At 44.7% G+C, this 27,961-nt stretch overlaps 2 protein-coding genes across 2 annotated transcripts in view; one reads left to right on the plus strand and one right to left on the minus strand.

Moving 5' to 3' along the window:
• DMXL2 (Dmx like 2) overlaps window positions 1–8,057 on the plus strand; it is an 81,435-nt gene extending 73,378 nt beyond the window's left edge. The window contains 2 exon segments of the mRNA XM_087941888.1: window positions 5,098–5,315; window positions 6,295–8,057. Of these exon segments, the coding sequence (XP_087798014.1) occupies window positions 5,098–5,315; window positions 6,295–6,504 (428 nt within the window). The 3' untranslated portion in view covers window positions 6,505–8,057.
• A 1,172-nt stretch (window positions 8,058–9,229) lies between these two features.
• On the minus strand, window positions 9,230–27,707 carry GLDN (gliomedin). The gene is made up of 10 exons (XM_087941890.1): window positions 27,315–27,707; window positions 22,728–22,779; window positions 21,700–21,717; window positions 20,970–21,068; window positions 19,810–19,956; window positions 19,428–19,571; window positions 15,837–15,920; window positions 15,318–15,443; window positions 13,321–13,471; window positions 9,230–10,093 (listed from the first exon to the last, which is right to left on the minus strand). The coding sequence occupies exons 1-10, from the start codon at window positions 27,681–27,683 to the stop codon at window positions 9,580–9,582; spliced, it is 1,704 nt and encodes a 567-aa protein (XP_087798016.1). The 5' UTR covers window positions 27,684–27,707; the 3' UTR covers window positions 9,230–9,579.
• Window positions 27,708–27,961: the final 254 nt, after the last annotated feature.

Here is a 27,961-nt window from a genome sequence, read left to right on the forward strand (position 1 = left end):
GGGCCCGTTTGAGGCCTTTTTCGGCCTCCCAGAAGCTTGAGGAAAGCCTTTGCAGGCCGAAAAATAGGCCCGTTTTGTCACTTCCGGTATTTCCGGAAATACCGGAAGTGACGAAACAGGCCCATTTTTTCAGCTTGCAAAGCCTGCAGAAACTTTCCTCAAGTCTCTAGGAGGCCAAAAAATGCCGAAAATGGGTGGAAAATCAGCTGGGAGACGCAGTGCAGGTAAGGGAAATTACGTTCTTATGCATAGGGGGTAGGGCTTGTGCGCGTGTTGCTTTCTGGGGCAAGCACACACCCAATTTTTGGCACAGGAACCCAAAAGGGTTAGCCCCCACTGAACTAGATGAACCAAGATGCTAGTTAGGGAGTTCTGCAGATTGTCGATGGAGATTCTCAGTCATCCAGGTCATGGTTGTTCCAAAGATGCTTCTACAAAAGGCAACTGGACTTCCTTCTTTTTGCTTGAAGACATTTCACTTATCCAAGAAGCTTCTTCAGTTCTGAAGTAGCAAAACAGGTCTTCAAGCAAAAACAAGAAAGACCTGTTGCCTTTTGTAGAAGCACCCTTGGGACAATTCTGCAGATTGTTTTTCCAACATATCTGAAGGATACCAGGATGGGAAAAGCTGATACAGATATACAAGTTCCACCTACTTGCTGTCTCCCTGACTTCCCTTGTTCTTACATTACTCAGCTGAGGGACATGTTGAGGCTTAGGACCATTTCTAAGAACCCTCTGGATGATTGTCTTCCCTCTTAGCCTTCACGTGTCATGAACATGGCGCCACAGTGCTTCAGTATGCACCGAAACATCAGCTGCTGATTTCCGGGGGCAGGAAAGGCCATATCTCCATCTTTGACATCCGGCAAAGGCAGGCCCTTCACACATTTCAGGCACATGATTCTACAATCAAGGCCCTTGCCTTAGACTCCTCAGAAGAATGTTTCTGCACAGGTTCTGCAGAAGGGAACGTGAAGGTGAGTTTGTCCACTTTTCCAATCCAGGAACGACAACAAGAGGGATTGAGGGCTGGAAGCCAAGTCTTAGGAAGGGAGATGGAGGGAATGAGTGATGTTAAGCTTTGAGAAGACCAAGATGGCCCTTCCATGTCCCTGAAGGGATGGCACAGAGAAGAAGGTCTTAACATTAAGAGTAGTTGAATGAAAAGAAGGATGAGGGGTGACATAATACCCGTGTTCCAATATATAAGGGGCCACCACAAAGAACGGCGTCAGACTATTCTCCAAAGCACCTGAAAGCAAGACAAGAAGAAGTTAACTAGTGGAATTATTTACTTCCAGAAGTTATGAGTGCTCCATCACAGCGGGCTTTTAAGAAAAGATTGGACAGCTATTTGTTCAGATTGATTTAGTGTCTCCAGCTTTAGCAGAGAGTTGGACCAGAAGACCTCCAAGGTCCCTTCCAATTCTGTTATTCTGCTAGTTTGATAGTGGATAGTTTGATTCCTAATTATAAGGAAGGTCTGAACCAATAACAATAGCACTTAGACTTATATACCACTTCACAGGGCTTTACAGCCCTCTCTAAGCAATTTACAGAGAACATTGGCCCCAACAATCTGGGTCCTCATTTTATCAACCTTGGAAGGATGGAAGGCTGACACAACCTTGAGCCAGTGAGGATTGAACTGCTGGCAGTCAGCAGAATTAGCCTGCAATACTGCATTCTAACCACTGCGCCACCACAGCTCATCCATGCATCAGACAACAGTTAAGCAATAGAAGAGAAAAATTTTAGCTCAGGGTTGAACAGTGGAGTGTCCAAGATCAACCAAGCTCAGAGAAGAGTCCTTGATCCTCTCTGAGCTTGGTTGATCTTGGACACCAAGGACTCTGGCTTTAATGGCTAAACAAGTCAGTTCCTGGAACTAGAACTCCTAGTCACCTGCCTGATTGGCCCAAAGTCTCAGCTGGCTTTCCATTCCTTCATGGCTAAGGTGGAACTAGAACTCCTAGTCATCTTGTGATTGGCCCAAAGTCCCTCAGCTGGCTTTCATGGCTAAGGTGGAACTAGAACTCCTAGTCACCTGATGGTTGGCCCAAAGTCCCTCAGCTGGCTTTGATGGCTAAGACGGAACTAGAACTCCTAGTCATCTTGTGATTGGCCCAAAGTCCCTCAGCTGGCTTTCATGGCTAAGGTGGAACTAGAACTCCTAGTCACCTGATGGTTGGCCCAAAGTTACTCAGCTGGCTTTCATGGCTAAGGGGGAACTAGAACTCCTAATCGCCTTGTGATTGGCCCAAAGTCCTTCAGCTGGCTTTCATGGCTAAGACGGAACTAGAACTCCTAGTCATCTTGTGATTGGCCCAAAGTCCCTCAGCTGGCTTTCATGGCTAAGGTGGAACTAGAACTCCTAGTCACCTGATGGTTGGCCCAAAGTTACTCAGCTGGCTTTCATGGCTAAGGGGGAACTAGAACTCCTAATCGCCTTGTGATTGGCCCAAAGTCCTTCAGCTGGCTTTCATGGCTAAGACGGAACTAGAACTCCTAGTCACCTTGTGATTGGCCCAAAGTCCCTCAGCTGGCTTTCATGGCTAAGGTGGAATTAGAACTCCTAGTCACCTGATGGTTGTCCCAAAGTTACTCAGCTGGCTTTCATGGCAAAGGGGGAACTAGAACTCCTAGTCGCCTTGTGATTGGCCCAAAGTTACTCAGCTGGCTTTGATGGCTAAGACGGAACTAGAACTCCTAGTCATCTTGTGATTGGCCCAAAGTCCCTCAGCTGGCTTTCATGGCTAAGGTGGAACTAGAACTCCCAGTCTCCTGGTGATTGGCCCAAAGGTGGCTTTCATGGCTAAGGTGGGATTAGAATTTCCAGTCCCCTGGTGATTGACTCAAAGTCACTTAGCTGTCTTTCAGGGCTAAGGCAGGACTAGAACTCCCAGTCCCCCACTTTCTATCCTGCTCCCTTAACCATCCTGTGTGTTTCTCACAGGCAGAACCAAAGTCTTCCTTCAGAAGTTTGGTGGCCTATAAACCCTCCCGAATCAACCGGATCCGTTTGAAAACTTCCATTATAAAACTTGGCACTCACCAACCTCTCCCTTCTCCTTTCCTCTCCTTGAGTGAGCCATTGCTTCCTGCCCCACAGCCTCCGCTCGGAAAGATCTGGAAAGAGAGTCGGCAGAATTTGCCTGTCTCTGAAGCAGACAAAACACCAGCTAATCAGCATGATAAGAGCCCAAGCCATGCGTAAATGTGGAGGAGGAGGAGATAGCTTCTAGGACCCATAATCTGTGCATGGCCAGAGAATATGAAAAGTTAAGAGAGCAACCAGCTGTCCCTGACAGAAGTGGTTGATGGATTTTTTTTTTCTTCTTCTGAAGATGCAAAGGAATTTGGGGGAAGAAGCAGGAAAGGGGGCTCCAGGTTTTCAATTGCAGTCTGAACTTTTCTTTTAAAAAGAAAACAAATCCTGAATTTGCAGGCTTACCCTGAGACAGAAATGCGGAGTATCAGAATGCATTCCTTTTACCACTGCAGTCACCTGGGGGTGGGGGGCTTTCAATCCATTGTTTTATCGTTCATTTTTCTTGCTCTTCGATTGGCCTGGAATTTGCATTTGGGCATAGCTAACATTAGAAGACAGCAATGGGTTAAATAATTGTGTAATTTCAATCATCTGAAAGCACTCCTCATCCTCCAAATGTTGGTTGTTGTTTTTTTCTACCTTCTAGCAAATAGAATAGCTTTCTGAATGTAACCAGGTTCAGAAGACATTCTAAGCCGGAGTCTACAAACATGGCAACTTTACAACTTGTGGATTTCTACTCCTAGAATTCCTCAGCCAAACTATGCTGGCTGGGGAATTCTGGGAGTTGAAGTCCACACGTCTTAAAGTTGCCAAGTTTGAAGACTCCTGTCCTAAGCCATAAGGTGGGCTTGCTTGTATGTGTGTTATGTCAGTCCTGCCGCTCTAGTTGGTGAATCATGGTTTAGCACATTGTGTGAACCTAGATGACTAGGGTTTAATCCATACACAATGGTTGGACAAGTCATATCCTATGAATATTGCCTCTGATGTACACTCCAGATGCATTTCAAAGTAGACTTTAGAAAAATAGATTGTTGGGAGACACCTTTGAAAAATAGGAATATAGATTATCTATATTCCCACAGTCAACCCACAATCAAATTGTGTCAACATGCTGCCCACCAGATATGTTAGGACAATTGCCCACAGACTATATCCATGATGCCGAACCTATGGCAGGCGTGGCACACAGAGCCATTTGTGCTGGCACACGAGCCGCAGGCAAACTCACCTCACTGCTCATGCGCGTGCCTCCCAGCTGATTTTGGGCCCGTTTGAGGCCTTTTTCGGCCTCCCAGAAGCTTGAGGAAAGCCTTTGCAGGCCGAAAAATAGGCCCGTTTTGTCACTTCCTATATTTCTGGAAATACCAGAAGTGACGAAACAGGCCCATTTTTTCAGCTTGCAAAGCCTGCAGAAGCTTTCCTCAAGTCTCTAGGAGGCCAAAAAAGGCCAAAAATGGGCCAAAAATCAGCTGGGAGACGCAGTGCAGGTAAAGGAGCGGTGGGGGGGAATTACGTTCTTATGCATAGGGGGTAGGGCTTGTGCGCGTGTTGCTTTCTGGGGCAAGCACACACACAATTTTTGGCACAGGAGCCCAAAAAGGTTAGCCCCCACTGAACTAGATGAACCAAGATGCTAGTTAGGGAGTTCTGCAGATTGTCGATGGAGATTCTCAGTCATCCAGGTCATAGTTGTTCCAAAGGTGCTTCTTCAAAAGGCGACTGGACTTCCTTCTTTTTGCTTGAAGACATTTCACTTATCCAAGAAGCTTCTTCAGTTCTGAAGTAGCAAAACAGGTCTTCAAGCAAAAACAAGAAAGACCTGCTGCCTTTTGTAGAGCACCCTTGGGACAATTCTGCAGATTGTTTTTCCAACATATCTGAAGGATACCAGGATGGGAAAAGCTGATACAGCTATACAAGTTCCACCTATTTGCTATCTCCTTGACTTCCCTTGTTCTTACATTACTCAGCTGAGGGACATGTTGAGGCTTAGGACCATTTCTAAGAACCCTCTGGATGATTGTCTTCCCTCTTAGCCTTCACGTGTCATGAACATGGCGCCACAGTGCTTCAGTATGCACCGAAACATCAGCTGCTGATTTCCGGAGGCAGGAAAGGCCATATCTCCATCTTTGACATTCGGCAAAGGCAAGCCCTTCACACATTTCAGGCACATGATTCTGCAATCAAGGCCCTCGCCTTGGACTCCTCAGAAGAATGTTTCTGCACAGGTTCTGCAGAAGGGAACGTGAAGGTGAGTTTGTCCACTTTTCCAATCCAGGAACGACAACAAGAGGGATTGAGGGCTGGAAGCCAAGTCTTAGGAAGGGAGATGGAGGGAATGAGTGAAGTTGAGCTTTGAGAAGACCAAGATGGCCCTTCCATGTCCCTGAAGGGATGGCACAGAGAAGAAGGTCTTAACATTAAGAGTAGTTGAATGAAAAGAAGGACGAGGGGTGACATAATACCCGTGTTCCAATATATAAGGGGCCACCACAAAGAATGGCGTCAGACTATTTTCCAAAGCACCTGAAAGCAAGACAAGAAGAAGTTAACTAGTGGAATTATTTACTTCCAGAAGTTATGAGTGCTCCATCACAGCGGGCTTTTAAGAAAAGATTGGACAGCTATTTGTCCAGATTGATTTAGCGTCTCCAGCTTTAGCAGAGAGTTGGACCAGAAGACCTCCAAGGTCCCTTCCAATTCTGTTATTCCATCCGTTTGATAGTGGATAGTTTGATAGTTTGATTCCTAATTATAAGGAAGGTCTGAACCAATAACAACAGCACTTAGACTTATATACCACTTCACAGGGCTTTACAGCCCTCTCTAAGCAATTTACAGAGAACATTGGCCCCAACAATCTGGGTCCTCATTTTATCAACCTTGGAAGGATGGAAGGCTGACACAACCTTGAGCCAGTGAGGATTGAACTGCTGGCAGTCAGCAGAATTAGCCTGCAATACTGCATTCTAACCACTGCGCCACCACAGCTCATCCATTCATCAGACAACAGTTAAGCAATAGAAGAGAAAATTTTTAGCTCAGGGTTGAACAGTGGAGTCCTTGGTGTCCAAGATCAACCAAGCTCAGAGAAGAGTCCTTGATCCTCTCTGAGCTTGGTTGATCTTGGACACCAAGGACTCCACAATAGTTAAACAAGTCAGTTCCTGGATATTGACTGTCGGGTTTTCCTGCCTGTCTACTTTTTAACAAAAACATTTTTACCCTAGGTCTGGAGACTGACCGGCTACAGTTTGATCCATTCCTTCAAACACGAACACGCTAAGCAATCCATTTTCCGCAACCTGAGTACAGGAGTCATGCAGATCGAAATGGCTCCGGGCAATCGCATTTTCTCCTGCGGCGCAGACGGCACTCTGAAAATGAGGGTTTTACCCAACGCTTTCAATATCCCCTCAGACCTCTGTGACATTATGTAGCCTCGGCAGCCGCCCCATCGAAAGGAGAAGGCCTGGCCTTCCCTCAAGAGTTACAAGGAATGCAGAATACACTTGGCTTCCCGAGAAATTAGTGCAACATTTAATACCAGTATTGAAGTAGCAGGAAGAGCAAGGTTTACACACGCACGTTCATATTGTTCCAAGCACTGCAGTGGCGCACTCTAGGAGGGGCACCAATCGTGGTTTGTTGGGGAAAGCATGCCCTATTTCAGAGTTAGATTTTTCCGGGGGATACATAGTGGGCCTTTTCAGTGTTCTTCTTTCAACTGTCATGTCCTCCCTCACTTGAATAGTGTCTGTTTCCCTTCTGGTTATGAAAGGGGAGATAAGGATTTCTGAGGGAGTGTAAGTTTTATGGTGTTATTTTTTTTTTATATTCGTAATCATTTCTTGGGGTCCTATAACGAATGACAATATGACGAATGCACTATTTGTGGGCTAATGTGCAATGAGGAATGATTTGGTGGCTCAGCAGGGTTATTGTTTTTAATTTAATGTTGAGGGTTTGTTGATTTTTTAATTTTATTTAATGTTGAGATCCTTTTCCAGTTAGCATCAATGCACATAATAACCGAGATACGCTACATTACGCAGTTACTATAGTATCAGTTTCTTTTTTTTCCAAAATTGCACGTTCATGTTGATCGCTATGGATGGTCAACATTTTTGAACCATAATATTGCCATCCAAAATCAAATCCTGGTGTTTCCATGTTCCCAGCGTATCTTTGTGCAATATTTAGCCCCTCGTTTGCTGTGAGTGTCCTCATTTCTCAGTACCCTGGATGAAAGAAGAATCAAGAGGGAAAAGTGACAGAAGAGATGACGGAGGAGGAAAGGACTTGTGTGTTTTCTGAAGACCTTCATCTCATACTACATTCTACTTTTAGTGTTCCTCCTCTTCCCTCTATTTATTTTCAGCCTTGTCATTTTGATACAGGAATGTATTGTGGACACCAAAAGTTTTCAAGAAACTATAGCTAGCATCTCATCATGACTTGAGTTTTATTTGGGCCAGTAAGCACACATACACACATACACACACAACACTTAATTGAATAATACTATGGGAAAATGCAGTAGCAAACATATCCACTGCTCATTTGAGAAACTGATATCAGCCTTCCACCTGGCCAGCTAAGAAAGAGTTGACAAATTTAAACCAACTTCCGCAGCGTAATTGTATAAACTATGCAGAGGTCACTCTTGTTTGCTTGTAATATACTAGCTCTTGTCATATCTAGACGTATTTTCTCTGTTCTAAACAAGCCAACACATTCTTACTAAGAGAAACAGCCGATGTCTGTGTACTTCAGTGTTGATGAATTGTATTATTATTATTTTTTCCCTCTTGTGAGTGTTCGTGTATGTGCTGTACTGTACAAGCGAAACAGAAGCCGGTGGGATAAATTGCACCTTTGCCTAAAAGCAATTTTAAACTGCAAGCTGTGAAGTATGTATATGAGAAGAAAGCAACTATCATTTGTTAGTTTTATCTTTGGAAATTAAATAAATTCCTTTTATTTCACAGGACTCAGCCTCAGGGATGTAGAGTTGGCATTTTATTAGGGGGCTTTGGAAGTTGTTGATACTAAGACTGGTTTTGACTGGTTTCCTTCTTGCCTAGAAGGGTCGAAAAAAGTTAAATGCTGTGGGGCAAGACTTTCATCTTACTAGGATAGCATTCCTACCTTAAATTTCTGCTTTTTAATAAGCTTTTAACTGATACCGTGTTAATTTGAAAATCCTTCTTCTAGAATTTCAGGCATTTGGGTGTGTGTTTTTTTAAGCACAGAAATATAATTACGTGCTAGGCAAAAGACATATGCAAACTTGCAAGGAGAACGCTTTCAGCTAATCTAAAGAAGATTTATCCCAGTATGGTAACATCTACATGTTTTCTAGCGTATTCTGGGACTTGTAGTTCCAACCTATGAGGAAGGAATCCATCTGGGAAGAACTGGTCTACATAATGGATGAGGTAAAGGAAGCTCCAACAGATTTTTTTTTTTTAAGTCATAGACAAGTCTTTGTAAAGAAAATAGGGATGGATTTGGCCAAAATCACCCACAATTAAGGAGCTTATTTTATAGAGGTTCCTAATCAATCAATATAGGGAAACGGTGGCTCAGTAGCTAAGACGCTGAGCTTGTCAATCAGAAAGGTCGGCAGTTCAGCAGTTCGAATCCCTAGCACCATGTAGCGGAGTGTTTGTCCCAGCTTCTGCCAACTGAGCAGTTCAAAAGCGTGTAAAAATGCAAGTAGAAAAATAGGGACCACTTTGGTGGGAAGGTAACAGCATTCCGTGCGCCTTTGGTATGTAGTCATGCCAGCCACATGACCACGGAGACGTCTTTGGACAGCGCTGGCTCTTCGGCTTTGTAACGGAGATAAGCACTGCCCCCTAGAGCCAGAAACGACTAGCACTGATGTGCGAGGGGAACCTTTACCTTTTAATCGATCCATAAAAGCCACCACTGGTGTGTTTATCCCATGTGAGTACAACTATGTGATGGCAAAATTTGCTTTGCCCGACATGTTTTTATACCCTGGGTGAGAAAAGCATCTTTATACAGAGCACTCCACTAACACTTTAAGATTATTGCTTCTCTCCCATCATAAGGTTGGCTTTGCACTTTGGTGTGTATGTGCACGTGGTCTTTGCAGCAAACACAAAAACAGAGGAAGGCAAAGGAATGACACAAATACAGGACACATATCTTGTATTATTTTCATATCAGGCAACAGTAGGATTGCAGGGTACATTAATAGGGAATTCTTATTATAACTGCCTTAACATGAGCAGGTGGGTGCAGATTCATCTCTGTAACCAACCGACAACCAGAGATGACCAGCAGCACTCCAGGGTCCTAGGAGCTGCCCTCAACTTTGAAAGCATGGTCCTCAGATCTAACCAATGGACACGCCAGCCACTGTAATCTGTATCCCGATACACTCCTTGTTTTGACATTTTCTGAACAGGAGATGGAAATTTGAAGAGGTTCTGAAAACAAGCCCTCTGTAGAGGTGTGGGTGACTCAAAGGCTGTCCAACACTAGACGAGAAAGTGGACAGGGTACTGTATCAGAAACCCGTGTTCCCAGGTATGTAGATGCTTATTCAACCAGTTGTAGGAGAGCATGGCCAACACCGGTACCAAGGTCGCATTTGAACCAGGAGACACTTTCTGTTCGAACCCTTCCAAAGAAAGGCACAGTTTCAGTTCAAAGCGAGCATCCAGCTGCTTCTCGCGCAAGAGGTCAAAAGCGAAGGCCACGTGCATGTGGTTCTTATCGGTGATATACAGCACCCCACCGGCCACAAAGGCATTGCCAGCCTTGGACTGCGGGTAGGTGGTGTTGATGTGCCGCAATACAGAAAATGTCTCCTCATCGACTTCTGCCACCATGATGTGCGCATCAGGCCAGGAAAGGTACATCACCCAGAGACCATTTTCATCCACTGCAATGCTGAAATACGACTTGGAAGTGCTGAAGAGATACATGCGCTCATAGTACCAAGAGTTCTCAATGAACAGTGCTTTGGATAGGCCCGTCTCAAAGTGGTACCTGCAAGGAAGATGGCGGGAAAGAGCTGAGAATGATCGTCCAAGATAGGGGCCTTCAAACTTGACAGCTTTAAGACTTGTGGACTTCAACTCCCAGAATTCCTCCTCCAGTCATGTTAGCTCGGGAATTCTGGGAGTTGGAAGTCCACAAGTCTTAAACTTGCCAAATTTGAAGATCCTTGATCCAAGAGAACAAGACAGCACCCTGGTTTTCAAAACTTATGAAAAACACAACAAAGGCACCTCACATAAATTCCTTTCTGATTTCTTTAGGTTTAAGCGAAGGGCAATAAGGAATCTGAATATATTGGTTTTGTTTTTCATAGAATCACAATGAGAAAGGTCTTACAGATTGTCTAATGAAATAGAGTTTCTCAACTTGGCATTTTCCAGATATGTATGGACTGTAGGTGTAAGGCCACACCTAGAGTACTGCATCCAGTATTGGTCACCACACTATAAAAAAGATGTTGAGACTTCAAAGAAAGTGCAGAGAAGAACAATCAGGATGATTAGGGGACTGGAGGCTAAAACATATGAAGAACGGTTACAGGAACTGGACATGGCTGGTCTAGGGAAGAGAAGGACCAGGGGTGATAGGATAGCAGTGTTCCAATATTTGAGGGGCTGCCACAGAGAGGAAGGGGTCAAGCTATTTTCTAAAGCCCCCAAAGTCCAGACAAGGAATAATGGATGGAAACTGAACAAGGAGAGATTCAACCTGGAAATAAGGAGAAACTTTCTGACAGTGCAAACAATCAACCCATGGAACAGAAGTTGCCCTTGGAAGTTGTGGGAGCACCATCACTTGAGACTTTCAAGAAGAGATTGGACTCCCATTTGTCAGAAATGGTGTAGGGTTGGACTAGCTGACCTACAAGGTCCCTTCCAACTCTGATTATCTGTTATCTGACTTCCAGAATTCCCAAACCAGCATGTACATTGATGAGGATCCTCGGAGAGGAAGTCCACATATCTGGAAGCCTCCATTGTTGGGAAACAGATTGTACACTGTTCAGGAAGATGGGAAAGGAAGGGAAGAGCAAATACTAAAGAAATCCTCCTTTTTCCTTCTTGGAAAACTTTGCTTTTGAAATTTCCATTCAAAGAAAAGGGAAGTGGGAGGAAGAGTCTCATGCATTTATCTTTTGTCAATGCAATCCAGGTGTCTGGATGAATATCCTGTTCGTCACTGCATTTATCCTCTCCCTTTGCTTATCATGCTTCTAATAAATCCCAAGGAAAAACATAATGAGGAAATTCCTCCTTGGGAGCTTTTTCAAGACTGGGCTCTCTGGGCAGCCAGGTGGATGTCAGAGTGACGGGAAGATTTGCACAATCAACTCCCACCAGCTGGAAAAAACAGCTCAGAAACATTCCGACAATCGGGTAGAAGGGTCCTTTCATGGACGGGAGGCGGAGTGAGAAACAGCAGGGAAAATTTTTATGCTCATAAAATAAAAAAAACCCACCACTTGGAGGACAGCTAAACATCTGAAATAAAGCCAGATTCCTATCCAAACCTTCACCCATCTTCTCTTCTGTGTCTTCTGAGAGAAAAGTTGCAAGTTTTGAGATGAGTCCCCAGTCTTTCAGTGCATCCAAACAACAAGCAAAAACTTCCTGCTTCAATTTTTAGCCAAAAATTCCTGTCTGCCACTTCTTCCGTGGAAGCAATTGGAAGCCCCCTTTTAGGGAGCCAGGGATAACTAAAAGATGTTGCTTAATGATCAAGCCTGTAGATTAAGCTCTAAATTAGGCTCTCAAGACCCTTCTTCGTTTCCATGCTGTGGCCCCCTTTCCAAGGGGAGAGAAAGAGAGTGAGGAGCAACCCACACCTGCTTTCAAACTAGGCAATGTTGTTTTTGGCTCACACATCAAAGGCAAGGAAGTGGGGAAATTACTCATGCTTTGCACCTGAGACCTTGTGAGCCAGCAGCACTAAGCCAGAGCTATCCCAGCTCCCACACATTTCCAACCAGATGGACAGCCCTGCTTGTTACATGGAGCTCTGAATTAACTGTACAATGTCAACCCAATGTTTTTTTTAAAAAGGGGGATGGGTTTTTGGTAGCTATGGGATAAGAGGAACAAAGGATGTTGTTCTACCTAAACAAATGTACAATTTAATGGACAAGACAGGTGAACATGTGGCAGTGGCTGATGAGTTCTGGGCACAAGCCAACTGGTTCTGGCCCCTAGAACAGAGACACAACTTCTGGAAGGAGATCCATAGGTTCTGTAGAGCAAGAACAAGCCTGAATTCAAGGGAAGAAATCTCTTTCAATCATTTGTCCATCTAGCCCCAGAAGACTTCCAGATTCTAACACAATGTCCATTTCTGCAGAGCAGGAAGCAATAATACTACACAAACACCTGGCTTTTCAGTTGGCAAAGGGACCCAGAATTACAAACCTAGAAAATGACCTCTTGAAGGCCACACAATCCAAGAGAACAAGAACAGGAAAAGCTGCCTCACACTGATTCTGACCAACACTCCATCTCAGTACTGTCCACACTGATGAGCAAACACCTCCTCATGGTTTCGTTTTACCTGGAAATACTGGGGAGTGATGTTGGTTTAGGTTACTTTACTTTATTGTCATTGTACCTCGTACAATGACATCAAACACCATCTTCAGTGCACATCATGACCATGAAAACAAACACAAACACACATCCTTCACATTCTATGCATTGAATTGAAAACCCCTGACATTGCATTAATATTACACTATACAGTAGAGTTCAACAGAGCTACTGCCCTGGGATAGAAGCTGTTTTTCAGCCTATTTTTCCTTGTTTTTATTGTCCTGTACCATCTGCCAGGTAGTAATAGCTCCAAAAAAAAGGGATTCCAGGATGAGATGGATCTTTAAGAATGTTTTGAACTTTCTTAAGGCAGAGGGAGCTATAAAGCTCTTCCAAAGAGGGGAGAGGGCGACCCATGATCCTCTGGGCAATGACATTAACCCTCTGGAGCGTTGTCCTATCTGCCACTGGGCAATGGGCAAACCATACAGAGGTGCAATAAGTTAAGATACTTTATCCTGCAGTAATCCCATTGCTAGAGTAACCCTGAATGGGATGGTATATGAACATCCCCTACCCGATGACCTCTCCGACTCACCAGCTGAACATTTTCCAATGCTTAAACAATTCTTTGGTTTTCTCTCCTGATTTCTTTCTTGCCTTATCCGCGAAGGTCAAGCTACCATTGCTACTTACTTCACAACAATGTTGCGTCCCACCCGTTGGTAGTACAGAGCATTGTTGTAGATGGCATGGCCGCATCCGTAATATGACCAGGGCAGTTCAATGGTGGTGTAGTTGCCATTCCACAATGCGTTGAGGTCCTGGTACTCCTTGATTGTGTGTCCTGTTGACCCAAAGTGCAAAAGTTGAGTACCTGCTCACTGACATTCCTAGGCTTTTCTAACTCAATACAGTGTAACAGATAAGATGTTGGTCTCCTCTAGACCAAGAACGGCTTCAACTTCAAGTTCTCCCTCAGCTGATCCAATGGTATGTGGGATTGGCCTTGGGAGACAATTGAGGGGAACAGTCAGGGGTGGCTGCTGGGGGTTCACAGGGGTTCGGGAGAGCCCCTAGCTAGGAATCTGTCCAGTTCAGAGAACCCACAAATCCCACTCCTGGCTGGCCCTGCCCCCCTCCCGCCCATCCTTCCCAGAAGTCCCCACATGGCCCATTTTGGATGCAGGTAAGTGCAGGGTACGCACAGAGGCTCAGGGAGGGCAAAAAAAAAAGAGCCTCCCAGAAGTTCAAGAAGGCCGGAAACGGGCCTGTTTCTAGCTTCTAAAGAGCTTCCAGCCCCCGGGGAGGCTGTTTTCGCCCTCCCGGAGGCTCAAGGAAAGCCTCCGGAGCCCAGGGAGGGCAAATACGCCCCACCCCCACCCCAGCGCAGGAGGCCAACTAGGCCACGCCCATCCAGCAACCAGGCAGAGAACCCGTTGCTAAAACATTTGAAGCCCACCCCTGGAAACGGTCTCATAAGGTATAGTTGGGCATCTGAGCATGCTTCCAAAGTCGGCCACGTCGCAAGGTTGACAACCACAGAAACTCATGAATGACTTATGGCCAAATCAATCTCTCATAGCACTACCTACAAAGCAGATTGATTGTTACTAGGACACAAAGGAAAGGAGATCTCTCTCTCTATATATATATATATAAGTTATCCTGAGCTCCTGGGGAAAGGTAGGATTATAAACCTTGCAAACATAGCTCACCTACCAGGATTAAGCAGCTAATGTACATTTTCACACTGTCTAGCTTCACATATTTTACAAGGCTATGATTTGTCCAATAAGTCACAGATGACAGCATTTATGCCACACTGGAGTTACTCAATTCTGGCACAATACAATCATAAATGTTAAGCCATAAATCACAGTTGGATAAATCCCAATGGTGAGGTTTATCCGTTATGTTTAACCAGGGTTTCTTGGATAAATCCTGATTAGTTGACTTCATGCAACCTGCTGAATCATAAATCACAGTTCATAAGCCCCCATGGATGGGCTCACTCAGTGTTTTAGGGCAAAAAACAAATTATGGCTCAAGTGGTGCATGAGCCCAGTGAATGAGTACAAAGAGCAAAACTGAGCATCAGATCCACGGCTTAGATCACAATCCGAAAAATGTAGGGTTTGTTTTAACTTTCTAAGGACAGCAGCATCAGTGAATCTGGGCACGGTCTGCATTGTCCCGTTTTCACACCCGTTAAGAATTTATTTTCCTTTTTAAAAAAAGGTACAATGTACCTTTTTTAATTAATTAATTAGGGCAATTGTTGAAATCCTGACGCATGGTATTTGAATCCCTGGGGGTTTTTTTATAAAAAAGAAAAAAGACAGCATATTAACATGACTTCTAAACAGCCAAAGCCCCATGGTGCTGCAGTGATTAAAGTGAAGTATTGCAGGCAAACTCTGCCCACAGTCAGCAGTTCGATCTTGACAGGGCTCAAAGCTGACTCAGCCTTCCATCCTTCCAAGGTCCGTAAAACAAGGACCCAGATTGTTAGGGACAATGTGCAAATAACGCTTCTACATTATTTTCATATTGCATACTACTCTTAACTGTCCAGAGAGTGCTGTAAAATGCTATAGGGTTGGCATATAAGCCTAAACGCTAACACTATTCTGAAAGCATAACTGAATGTCCTGTTTTACAAGACCAAGCAGGTTTACTCCAGGTTTTACCCGTAAAATGCTCAGCGATCCAAATCTTTTCATCGGTGCGGTTTCCAAGATCTACCATCCACGCTCCGTAACTTTGCTTCAGTTTGACAATCTCTTCAGGGCTCCCAATAGACTCAATCATGTTTTCTAACAAGGAGAGGAGAAATCAGCGCAATAGACTGCAGGTGGCAAACCCAGAGGTCGTCTTCAGCAGGTTCTGACCAATTCTGGAGAACCAGTAGCAGGAATTGTGAGTAGTTCGGAGAACCAGCAAATACCACCTCTGACTGGCCCCACCTCCCCTCTATTCTCTGCCTCCCGAGTCCCAGCTGATCGGCTGGGTCTTCTTTGGTTGCCCTGCACAGGAGAAGGGAGCTGGAAAGCAGGTTAGTGGGGTGGGGAGGGAATGGGGATTTTGCAGTAACCTTCCCCTGCCACGCCCACCAAGCCATGCCCACAGAACCGGAAGCAAAAAACAAAAATGGAAACTGGGCAAACCCCCATAAATTTTCAAGAAGGATTTGGAATGAATTATTTTACCGGGTTTTCTGCGTTGATAGAGATGGGCTGGGTCTTTGGCTTTCCCGGCGAGAGTATCATCGTTTGGAATGCTACAAGCCTCTCCTAAAACCATGGAGAGGAGAGAGAAGCAAAGATTGTGGCTGAACTTTGCCCCCACCCCACCCAAAAAAGGCATTGTTTCATGAGGCTAAAAAATGATTATTACCACCCGCTAGGTTAGCTAAAATGTTTACAAATATGTCTAGCAAATGTTGGAAATGTAACCAAAACACAGGCACATATTACCATATGTGGTGGACCTGTGTTAAAGCAAAAAAAACTAAAAAATTGGGGAAAAATACATAAGTGGTTAGGAAAGACAATAGGAAAACATGTAGATTTTAAACCTGAACTTTTTCTGTTCTGGACTAGCAGGCTCGAAAGCCTGCAACTCGGATTGGCCCGCTGATAGAGGATCGTGATTGGTCACCTCAGACTGATCCGATTGGCTAGTAAATGGGCTGCCACGATTGGTCCAGCCAAGCGCGGCAAACTCAAATCACCCTCATTGGCTGCCTAGCCGCAGCCAGCCCTATATAAGGGGCTGCTGCGGCTGGGATATTTCGCTCAGATCTGAAGTCACTAATAAAGAGCTGTTGTTGCTATCTGAGTCTTGTCTCCGTCCTTGGACCCATCCTCCCAGATCCAACATTTTCTATTAGGTATAACACCAGAAAAACTTGATAAACAAAATATATATTTAATATTGCATGTATTAACAGCAGCGAGGATTACATTTGCGCAATATTGGAAAAGTGAAAGAATTCCACGAGACGATGAGATCATTAGGAAGATAACAGATTATGCAGAAATGGACAGACTCACTTTGAAGATTAAACAGAAAGAAGATACAGAATATTATCAAACATGGAACTTATTCTACCAGCGGTTGGGAGAAAGGGGTGGAGAAAAAGAATGTAATCTGTACAGCTAAGCAAATAAAATAACCCAGACAACATGGTGTTTATTAAGCACTAACAAAATCTAAACAACAGAAAATCAGTAAAAAAAAAATTTAATGATTATTTTTATTTAAAATGTTTTCCATACCCTCAACTCTTCAGATTTCTTTTTCTTTTTTAATCAATGTTCATCACTGATGATAGTCTATCTAATGCTCTTTTATACCTTCCCTTATCACATCCATATTGGGAGTAGAGAATGAATTCCAGATTCCAACCTCATCTTGGCCAAGACCACAATCTGGTGAGGCCAAGACCTATTTTGATGGTTATTTAGGGGTTCAAGGGTCCTTAAGCTACTCGTCTGGAAGTTAAGACTTACAAGCTACACAATAGACAAAGCCAATAGTGTCTCAGCTCACAGTTCAAAGGTTAAGGACTCCTGTTTACCCCTTTCACCCTATTAAGTGAGAACTTCTTCCTGATTATTCAACCCTAGAAATTTGTGCTTGTGGCAGAACTGTGTGTTTGGAGAAGAGTGATATTTCTTCAGTTGTTGTGGGAGCTTCATTGCTGAAGATTTCAAGAAGACACTGAACTGTCGTCTATCAGAAATGGTACAGGAGGTTGGTCTACATGACCTGCAAGGTTCCTTCCCGCTCTATTCTGATTGACTGATTGGGATAATAGTGACATGATCCTGACGTTATTCTATTCTTATTCTGCATTCTCTTCTCATAATCTCTTCTCTTATTCTGTTGTTCTGTTCTGTTCTATTCTATTAATTATTCTATTCCATTAACTATTCTATTCCATTAACTATTCTAGTCTATTCTAGTCTATTCTAGTCTAGTCTAGTCTAGTCTAGTCTCGTCTCGTCTCGTCTCGTCTCGTCTAGTCTCTTTCCACAGTTCCTTTTCCTAAGGAAAGCAGACAAGCACCCCTTAAACCAAGGGTTTAACCTTTCTGTGTGGAAAAAGTCAAGGTCCAAACTAGCATTTGTGATGAAGACAAGAACAGGATTTGTGACTTGCCATAACCTTTAACAACAATTTAAAAAAATTGAAGGCGGTCCATGTTTCCATTGGATATCTTCCAACTCCTAGGAATCACTAAGTCCACAAATCTCAAACCAGACGCAAGCTTCATACTTAGATAAGCTTTCCTGCCCCACATGCCACCTTGAGTTCAGGGTGAAGAAGCCCTATTGTTTCAAGCAAGGCTCCCTGAATCCTACTGCAGCTACTTCACAGTACACAGCATTCTCTCCTTGTAAAAGAGCAGAACAGCCTGTAGTTATGTTCTCCTTGAGAACTAGAATCCCTGCATCTGTAGAGGAACATTGTCAAGTAGTCCCCTTCTCACAAAGCAGACTCTGAAGCACCCTTAGGTGTTGTGTGAGGTTGCTCTAAGGGTTGTATTGTCATCCAAACCTCCCTGGTTCCCCATCAAAACTGTTCTTCAGCCTTAAAAAAATGGGGAGGAAGAGATGTTGCTTTATCCAATTTTGAGTTTACACATAAGATTCTTTCGATCTCACAAGTGAGGCTGGAGGTTCAAACCAAATCAGGCCTCTAATGCTGGTGCTCTAACCTAGTTCAGATCCCTTCAAAGTAGGAGAAAGGTTAGTTTGTACAATCTACAATTCTCTCACATCCTATTTCTGGTCTTCAGAAGTTGGTAACTCCAAGCAAAAGAGGCAACGGGAAGAACTAGAGAAGAGCTGCTTTGAACCAAAGTAGATCATTCAGTCCCAACTCTCAGTAGCCCCATCTTCACAGACGTTCCATCAAATCAGATTCTCCAGAGTTCCGTGCCGGGTTTTATCCAGCTTGTCCTTGAACTAGCTAGGATCAAGCCTGAATACAAAACTCTGTGCTCTGTTGCTCCGCTTCTGAGCTTAGAGATGGATTTAAGCATCTCTCTGGGTTCTTTTGAGCCCTCACAAATCAAGGCTTACCTTGCAAATGATGGCTCAAGTCCTTATCCACTCCCAATTATCTTCTCCTCTGTCACATAAGATGAGACAGAAGCTAGACACAGCAGGAGATGGAACCAGTAGGGGCGCCAGTTCCATGGTGAGCTAATCAGCCAGCCCCCAAAATAGTACATAGAGGAGAGGGTGAACGCAACATTCCCACCCCCCCACAGCATCCTTGAAATGGCACGTTCTGTTCCAAGCATTGGAAGAAGGCCATGTACCCACTTCACAGGGTAGAAAATAAGCAGGGGCCACCTTCAGAAGAAAGAAAAAAAGACAAAAAAGGTGAGAGCCACCAAAAATAGCAGAACTAAACTCAGGGGGATTTTTTTATGGGGTGGGGAGGAGGACGGAGAGACTTCCCTGGAGCCACCTAAGGAATGATCCAGACATTAGAAGGAGCAGAAGAACTTCATCAAAGCTTGAAAGGAGAAATAGCTCAAGAGGTTCATTTGTTTTGACCTGAAGACCATAGACTAGATCAGAGGTCCCCAACCTTGGCAACTTTAAGACTTGTGGACTTCAACTCCCAGGGAGTTGAAGTCCACAAGTCTTAAAGTTGCCAAGTTTGGAGAGTTCTGGTCTAGATCAAATGAACAACAGGTTATCTCAAATTTGAATCAGAAGCAAAATGGAAGAGAGAAAAAAGCAGAAGATGGCCCTTGGTTAGCATCCAGAAACACTCACCTGTGCATTCGGTCTTGTAGATCTTCTCCTCCTGGGACTTGGCTTTACGTTTCCCTGAAGTTCCTGGTGGCCCCTGAGGTCCTGGTGGCCCCTGAGGTCCTGGTGGCCCCTGAGGTCCCGGGGGACCAGGATCACCTTTCTCACCTAGAAGCACCAATGAAAAAAAAGGTGAGGAAAGAATGACTGTTTCTGAGAGGAAGCTCAAGGTCACTAGTAATTTTGGAAGCTTTGCTTGTTGCTACACTCGTCTCCTCCCCCTCCATCCAGAATGCCTCAGAACCCATCAATAACAACAAGGTGGGCATCTCCATCACCATTAAGGCTCTCTTCAGATCATCTCTGCTACCACATGTGTTTTCTGTAGACCATCATTTCACCTTACCTTCCGAAACCAGTTCATTGGTTGCTTCTCCTTTGTCCCCTTTGGGCCCTCTGGAGCCCTTTTCACCTCGTCCCCCTTCTTTTCCAGGTGCACCAATTTCGCCAGGATCTCCTTTTTCACCTTTCTCTCCAGGATCGCCCTTAGGTCCTGGAAATCACAGGAGAACATTAAATGCCACAAGAGACAGGCAGGCGAGAATACGGTGCAATCCCAAAGAGACCTGAATTCAACCCCCCAGTAGTTTCCCTACCCACCTTGCCCTGAAAATATTCCTTTATTTATTTGTTGACTTATTGTCAAAACCATTACAGAATTTATTTTAAAAAAATACCCACGTTAATACATATGTACGAAACAATATATACCGTACATAGATAAAAGGAAGAAATCCAATGAAATTAACGTTTCCTTGAAGTGTCTGTGGAGATTCTCAATCATGCAGATCATGGTTGTCCCAAAGGTGCTTTACCCAAAAGGCAACTGAACTTTCTTGGTTCTTCCCTTGAAAACATTTTGCTTCTCATCCAAGAATCTTCTTCAGAGCTGAAGAAGCATCTTGGATGAGAAGTAGAATGTTTTCAAAGAAGAAAAACCAAGAAAGTCCAATTGCCTTTTGGAAAAATCACCTTTGGGATTCCTTGAAGGCATTAAAGGGCTTCTATAGGTTAAGGCTACCCATAAAAAAATCTGCTACTGCCTTGAAAACACCCAAGTATTGATCACTTAGTAAGAATACCTCAAACTTCTCATCATGAGGAGCATAGCATTCAACATCTAATGCTATGTCTAAACCAGATTCCAGTTAAGTTGCATCTCATTTAAAGCCCAGGCAAAATTATGTTGGCTGGGGTACTGGACCAAAAGAATCCTTTGAGGAACCTCATTGTTACAGAGTCACTGAGGTGATATGGGCAATGTACAAAATATAAGGAGTAAATAAATAAATCTCATTCCATATGATGCAACAATCTAGTCTGAAAAAAAACCAAATAGACCAAGATCTGTGACAATGTGGATTGTCAATATCAGCCCTACTTGGGCCTTGGAGGGAAAAATCAAATCACCAGATATAATTTGCCTGAAACTCCTCAAGGGCTCCAAAGATGAAGCTGGAGAAGAGAAGACAGATCAATTTCATCCCTCGTGTTTTGTGAATATACCTGTTTTCCCTCTTTTTCCTGGTTCACCTCTTTGTCCAGGAATCCCTGGAGCACCATCAGATCCATTCAAACCAGGCAATCCATCGATTCCAGGGGGACCTGATGAAGTCAAATAATATTTTTTAGTGTTTTTGTCTCTGGCCAACAGAAAATTGGAAACTCAAAGACAGAAGGAGTTCCATTCCAGTGAAGATGCTCATAGGACCATATTAGTGCTTCACAAACGATGGTCACGGGGGGAAGGCAGTAGGAAAGGCCCATTTCTCTATCATAACCAAGGTCATCTGAACAGGCCCCCAATCCTTTGGTTATTGTATCAGGCTAAGCCATGGTTTGTTACATTGCATAAACTCATAGGATTGACACATAGAGCACATCAAAAGCCATCAGCCATGGTTCAGCAGTTGCAAGGGTTTGATTTACACTAAACCAACAGCAGGTTAAGTTGTGATCAAACCTACCCATGGCTCAATAACATTACTCTTATTTTATAAAAATTATTTTATAAAAACTCTTATTTATTAAAATTATTAACATCCAAGGCTCATTCTGGAGTTCCAAGTGGCCAACACTAGCAAATTTCCAATTGAATATTCAGCAAAGGGGAAATCATAGAAGAACGAGAAGCAAAGGGAGAAAGCTGGATAAACAGAGGAGAATTTTAATATTAGGGTTGTTTTTTTTTCAGTAAGACCAAGATAATAGAGCCAGAAGAGAAAATATATATTACCTGATAATCCTGGTGGACCTAAATAGAGAATAAACAAAGAATTACAAATCAAGACCAAGCATAAAGTAAAGATAAACGGTAAAAATTTCCCTGTCAGTCATGTCTGACTCCAAGGCATGGTGTTCATCTCTATTTCTTGGCCAAGGGAGCTAGCATTGTCCAAAGACATTTTCCATGGTTATATGACCAGCATGGCTATATGCCAGTGATGGCGAATCTTGATGATGTGCTGAAAAGAGAGCACGCACACACTCATCGAGGCCACAATCTGGAAGAGGAGCAGCCCAGGGGGCATGCACGCACTGGGAAATCAACTTCTGGTTTCTGGCATGCGCATGCACACCGACCAGCTGGTCTTCTGGTTTCTGGCATGCATACGCGTCCAGCGATCAGTTGGCTGGTGCTCATGAGCATGGCAGAAACCGGAAGACCAGCTCTTCTGGTTTCCAGCACTGCTGCACCCATGAAGGCCAGCTGATCATCAGAGGTGTGCATGTGCCCCAGAAACCTAGAAGAGGAATGGGTGATGCCGTGCATGCCAGGTGACATGGTTCTGTGTGCCACTTTGGCTATATGCCAAAGGTGCATGGAACACAGTTACTTTCTCACCGAAATGGTACCTATTTATCTATTCACATTTGCATGCTTTCAAACTGCTAGGTTTTCAGGAACTGGGGCAAGTAACAGGAACTCACCCTGTCCCATGGCACTCGGGTCTCGAACCTGTGCTGACAGCTTTCCAGCTGACAAGCTCAGCATCTTTAACTGCTAAGCCATCACACAATTGAATACTAAACCAAGATCACAAAGCTTAGATGTAGAACTATGCCAACATCTTACAGAAAACAAGAGAAACATTTTAATGAGCCCAACCAGGTTCAAGAGCCATTTAGACACTGGGTACACCTTACCGATTCCAGCTAAGAACATATTGTTAACTCTCTTTGAAAGAGATCAGGTTGGAGCATGACACACATCCCAGGAGAATCAACTCTTTCCTTCAAGACCATCATCATTGATTCGCTTACCTGTTAGACAAACTCCTTTTGTGCTGTTGCACAATTCAAGCATTACCCGGACCTAAAATAAGAAGACATTTCAAAGGTCACTTGCATTGCGCAGGATTTGTACTTTGCCAGGAAATTTTAGAGAATTTAAATTTGGATTCCTAACACTGAAATAATTTCAACAGATGTAGGCCTGGGGTTGTAATCTCATGATCTTTTCATACTCCTCTTTTGTATCTTTGGGGTGAAGAAAGAAAAGAATATAGATTAAAATAAAGAAGGGTTCTCAGATTACAGCCCTGTTCATAGAAACTTCCAGCTTAGAAAGACACATGCCTACATGTAATACATTTCGTCTTAATTTTAATTCCTAGCAAAGGAGGTTTAAAATTTCCATGAGCCTTAATAGCTCCGGCAGGCTCCTGAATAAACAATTTCTGCATCATGCTGGCAAAGAGAGGGAAAGGTATCTAAAAATCCTTTTCTCTCTCTCTCTCTCTTCATTGCCACCCCATAAGGATCGGATGAGACCTTCTGGGAGGCAGCGAGTCTGGTCTTTGTGCAAACAATATTGCTTACACTTAGAAAAAAATGCAATGTCCCAGAGGATGACGAACAGAGCTCATGTTTCCCAAATGTGACCCAGACTAACTTCCAGAGTGAGGCCACAGGTTGACCTTCCCCTGTGAGACCATGGTGAAGAGACCAAGCAAAGAAAGACAGATCGTTTTAAAACCAGTCATTAGTGATTAGGGACGATCTACTTCCCATACTCTGCCCAGTCCGAGCATATAAAATCTATCAACGCTCCACGGTTGTGACTTGTATGGTTGTGTCTAGGAGCATGGCACTCTGTAACTTTCAACCCAACCTATTCTTTGCCACTGCAAGCTTGCAAGCTAGAACAGTAGAACAGAAGTCCTTAATCCGGGGTGCGATTCAACCAGGGTAACAAATGGTTCCGTGAACGCGTGCTTTGTGTGCGCACAGAGCATTTGCTACTGACTTTCTCCAGCAATGTCTCTGCGTTAAACAGCTGGTGCCCGGCAATCCGCTGTGCCATGCAGAGATGGTATTCAGCAGGTTCTGACCAGTTCCGGAGAACCGATAGTGGAAATTTGGAGTAGTTCAGAGAACTATGTCTACTATTGACCTCACCCCTTTCCTAAGAGGTCTGTAGGGGGCGTGCATAAGCGCACCAATGTGCCTACCGTCCCTGTCCTATTCTTTCTTTTATTTTTCTTATATGTATCCATGTATTCATAACTATGTTTTTACTTATACCTATTATCTTGTAAGCCATTGACAAAAAATAAATAAATACATAAATTCCACCTCTGACTGGCCCCGCCCCCATCTATTCTCTGCCTCCCAAGTCCCAGCTGATTGTTGCCCCGCACAGGAGAACGGAGCTGGAAAGCAGGTTAGTGGGGTGGGGAGGGAATGGAATCCTTCCCCTGGACTGGGGTGGGAATGGAGACGTTACAGTCGTCAAGGTTGAGATTCAAAAGATGCTGTCACTGGTATCGAGTACGTATGATTGTGTGCCGTCATGAGCATACAAGGTCCAGTCCTATAAGTGCATTTAACTGGACCTGAAAATAAATTAAAGCTTGTTTAGCCCTGGATTCACCCATTTCTTTGTCCCACCTCTGCTCACTTTTGAGTCTGGCCCTGCATGTAGCATTCAAAGGCCCAAGATGGGACTCACCACCTTAAAAAAGTTGCCCATCTCCATCTAGATCTCCCAACATGGAAGCTTGCAGGACCCTACAGCTCCAAAGCTGTACCACTTAAGGAGACACCCATCTGCAAGCAACAGGTAAGAATGGGATAACAGCCTTCTTGGACTCCGATTCTCCATCCACAAAGAAGACAATATAATATGATTGAGAAAAATTAGCAGGTAAAAGCAGTGGGGTCCTCCAATGTTGGTCATTCACGGAGAGCCCAAACCTATTTCAGAATCTTGGACCATGGACAGCTTAGGAAAAAAAAAAAACAATTATGCATTCATGTAAGCTTGATTCAATGAATGAGGAAAATGAATGACGACAGCAGCAGCAGCAGCAGCAGCGTGGATGAATGTCAAATCCCGAATGTCCAACGTGTTCCACCCGCTCTGCACTCTCTGGGCTTTTCATTTTATCCACAATGGTTAATCATACCGATTTTTATTTTATTTTATTGTTTCACGTCCTCCAGTCTCAAAGCAAGCCTGATTGTGAAGACAGGGACACCCTATGCCTTTTCTTCTCTCAACAAACACACAGCAAGGTTTTAAGAGAGATTAATTGCTCGCTTATTGCACCCCCCAAAAAGATGATGAGGACTCTATGAGTCATTAAGAAAAAGAAAAACGAAAAACAGAGGGGGCAGAAATTGCATCTTCTCACATTACTTTGGCAGAGACAACCAAGTGAGAAAAAAGGCCCTAATTTTCTGTTGTTCGGGCATTTCTCTCCATCTCAAGATTTTGCCCCAATACTGCTATTGAAAAGACGAGAAAAGAGGCAATATTGAAAAGAATAGGGCCAACTTGGCCAACTTTGAAGGCCAACTTCATCCTACGATGCCGTTGCTTTGTGATGAAGCACAAGCGTAAGAGCTAAATGTCTACGGAGGTTCCTATCCAAGAAGCGTCTTCAGCTCTGGTCCAAAGGTCATAGCTAAATATCGATGGAGATTCTCAGTCATCCAGGTCATGGTGCTTTTTAAAGAGACAACTGGAGTTTTTGGGTTTTCTTTGAAAATGTTTTGCTTCTCATTTGAGAAGCATCTTCAGCTGAAGAAGAACTGAAGAAGCTTCTTGGATGAGAAGTGAAACGTGTTCAAAGAAAAACCAGGAAGTCCAGTAACCTGTTGAAAAAGCACCTTTGGGACAAATATAGAAGCCTAAAGGCGCAAAACCTGAAATAGCATTGCAAGAGAAGTCTCTTTTGAAGCCAAGCTCAACTTATGGTCAACCTCCATGCAGCTTGCTTTTTAAAAAAATATAGAACAGAAATATCACCAGCTCTCTCTGGGATTGTTGTTCTCTGTTCATAACAAGGTGAAGTCACACGTGCCAGTTCTTCAGCTGGTGTTGGCCTTCACCCAACCAAGATTTCCTCCCAAGAACCTGGGATGTTGTAATGCAACTGCATAGTAGGAATGTGGATTCAAACAGTGTGCAATTTTGCAATTGGCAGGTGGGAATGTTGTCAACGCACAGATTGTCTAAGACAGGGGTGTCCAACTTTGGTAACTGTAAGACCTGTGGGCTTCATGGCCAGATGGGGAATTCTGGTTAGTTGAAGTCCACAAGTCTTAAAGTTGCCATGGTTGGACACCCTTTTTCTAGGGTATTTTTTAGTATAGGCACCCAATGTGTCAATAACCACTGGGACACCATGGTCAATGTATGCCATAATCTTTCAATTTCAGTTCAGATCTTGATACTTTGTGGTCCTCTCCAAATCTTTGTCTTCTATTCTACTATCCCCTAATATTGCCAAAGTTAGAGGGATTTTTCTCCATGGCAACCTAACTTGTCCTTCAGCTCTTCCAAGGTGCTGAGTCTTGCTTCTGGTCATCCTCTTCTTCTCTTCCAAAATAGGAAGATTTGAGCCCATTCATTTGACTCTTGAGTGAGCTGCTGAGTATCATGAACAATCATTGCTGACCATTTTAGAAACAAACGTCGTTGATTCCTTATTGAGTATCGATCGCTTACAGGTTATCTAAGATTTTCTTCCAGAAAAACAGCTAACTTAGAGTAACTTCAACTCTAACAATCTATCGCAAAGCCAAGATGTAAGAAAGAGGTTGACCTAGTTGGGTTTCTGTAGCTCAAGGGTCTTCAAACTTGACCCTTGAGCTACAGAAACTCAACTAGGTCAACCTTTTTCTTACATCTTGGCTTTGTGATAGATTGTTAGTGTTGAAGTTACTTGGCAAGTTCAAGACTTGTGGACTTCAGCTCCAGGAATTCCTGAGCTAACATGACTGGAGGAGGGAATTCTGGGAGTTGGAAGTCCACAAGTCTTAAAGCTGTCCAGTTGGAAGACCCCTGACTTAGATGATCATTAGCTGCTTAGCTACTGTTGGCCCAAGTTTTGGAACTTTGATTAATGGCAGATAAGGATGGAGAATGTCTAGTGGTGGCTTCTAATTCCTGGAGTATTTTTTATGGCAGGAGTTTCCAACCTTGGCCAGTTTAAGACTTGTGGACTTCAACTCCCAGAATTTTTGAGCTAACACGACTGGAGGAGGGAATTCTGGGAGTTGAAGTCCACAGGTCTTAAAGTTGTCAAGTTGGAAGACCCCCTGGGACTCCAAGAACCCAAGTCTTCTCCTTAGTTCAGGAACACCCCCTTTTAAACCTGGAGTTGATTCAGCTGGAGAACGCCGCAACTGGTCCCAGAGCTGTCCAGCCGCCTTGAGACATTTCCCCCAGACCTCCTCAAGAGACGGCAAGGTCGGCAACGGTCGCCCACCGGAAAGAGGCAAAGTCAAGGGAAAACCTCCCCACCAAGCAGCTTCGGGCCCCACTTGTAAGCCCAGGAACCCCGTACCCCCCACTACCCCCCCTAGCCCCCCCCCGTGCCTTCCCCAGGGCGCCCCTACCGGCACCATCGAGTAAGTCATCAGCATGAGCATGTCCTCGCTCTCCGCTCGAAGGTGACCCTTGGCGAGGCCGCGTCGACGCTGCTGGCTCCGCTTAGCCCGGCCGGCCGGCGGGACGGCGCCGTCGGTGGGCGCGGTGGGCGCCAGCAACGCCCGGAGCGCGGCCGCTGCGGGGCCCCCGGAGGACGGCGGTCCCCGCAGCTGCCTCGCCTCCTCCTGCAGCTCCCGCAACGCCTCGCTCAGCTCCCGCCACTGGGCCAGCAAGAAGAGGGTCCCGACGGCGCTCAGAGCCGAGATCAGCCCGGCCGCGGCCAGAGCGCAGCGCAGCGCCCGGCCAGCCCCGCCGCTGCCGTTTCCCTGGCCCTGCATCGCGGTGCTTTGCTCCGGGCGCCGGCCGGGGAGAGGCTGTGGTGCGCGTCCCAGGGCGGGGAAGCTGCTCCTTGCGGCTCGGCCCCGGGGCGGCTCTTCTGGCCCGTGGGCGGCTGAGTCACCCGGGGGCCAGGAGCACCGGCCGGGTTTTGGAGCCGGCAAGGAGCCGGCACGGATGCCCGGCAGCCCACGTCCCTTCCCGGCTGCAAAGGCGCGCAAGGATCCGGGCGCAGGCGGGCGAGGCTCCGGAGCTCTAGGGGGACCCAAAGTCCGGCTGC

This window comes from Pseudonaja textilis, chromosome 13, assembly GCF_049901715.1.
Source record: "Pseudonaja textilis isolate UNSWEBS1 chromosome 13, rPseTex1.2, whole genome shotgun sequence".
Taxonomy (NCBI): domain Eukaryota; kingdom Metazoa; phylum Chordata; class Lepidosauria; order Squamata; family Elapidae; genus Pseudonaja; species Pseudonaja textilis.

Bases quoted from the DNA above. Each gene is read 5' to 3' on its own strand.
- GLDN (XM_087941890.1), bottom strand. From the start codon at position 27,683: ATGCAGGGCCAGGGAAACGGCAGCGGCGGGGCTGGCCGGGCGCTGCGC. The intron at 15,921-19,427 runs GTGAGTGTTTCT...CCATGGTTTTAG, and splicing joins CTACAAGACCGAATGCACAG to GAGAGGCTTGTAGCATTCCA. The intron at 15,444-15,836 runs GTAAAATAATTC...TCTCCTTGTTAG, and splicing joins CTATCAACGCAGAAAACCCG to AAAACATGATTGAGTCTATT.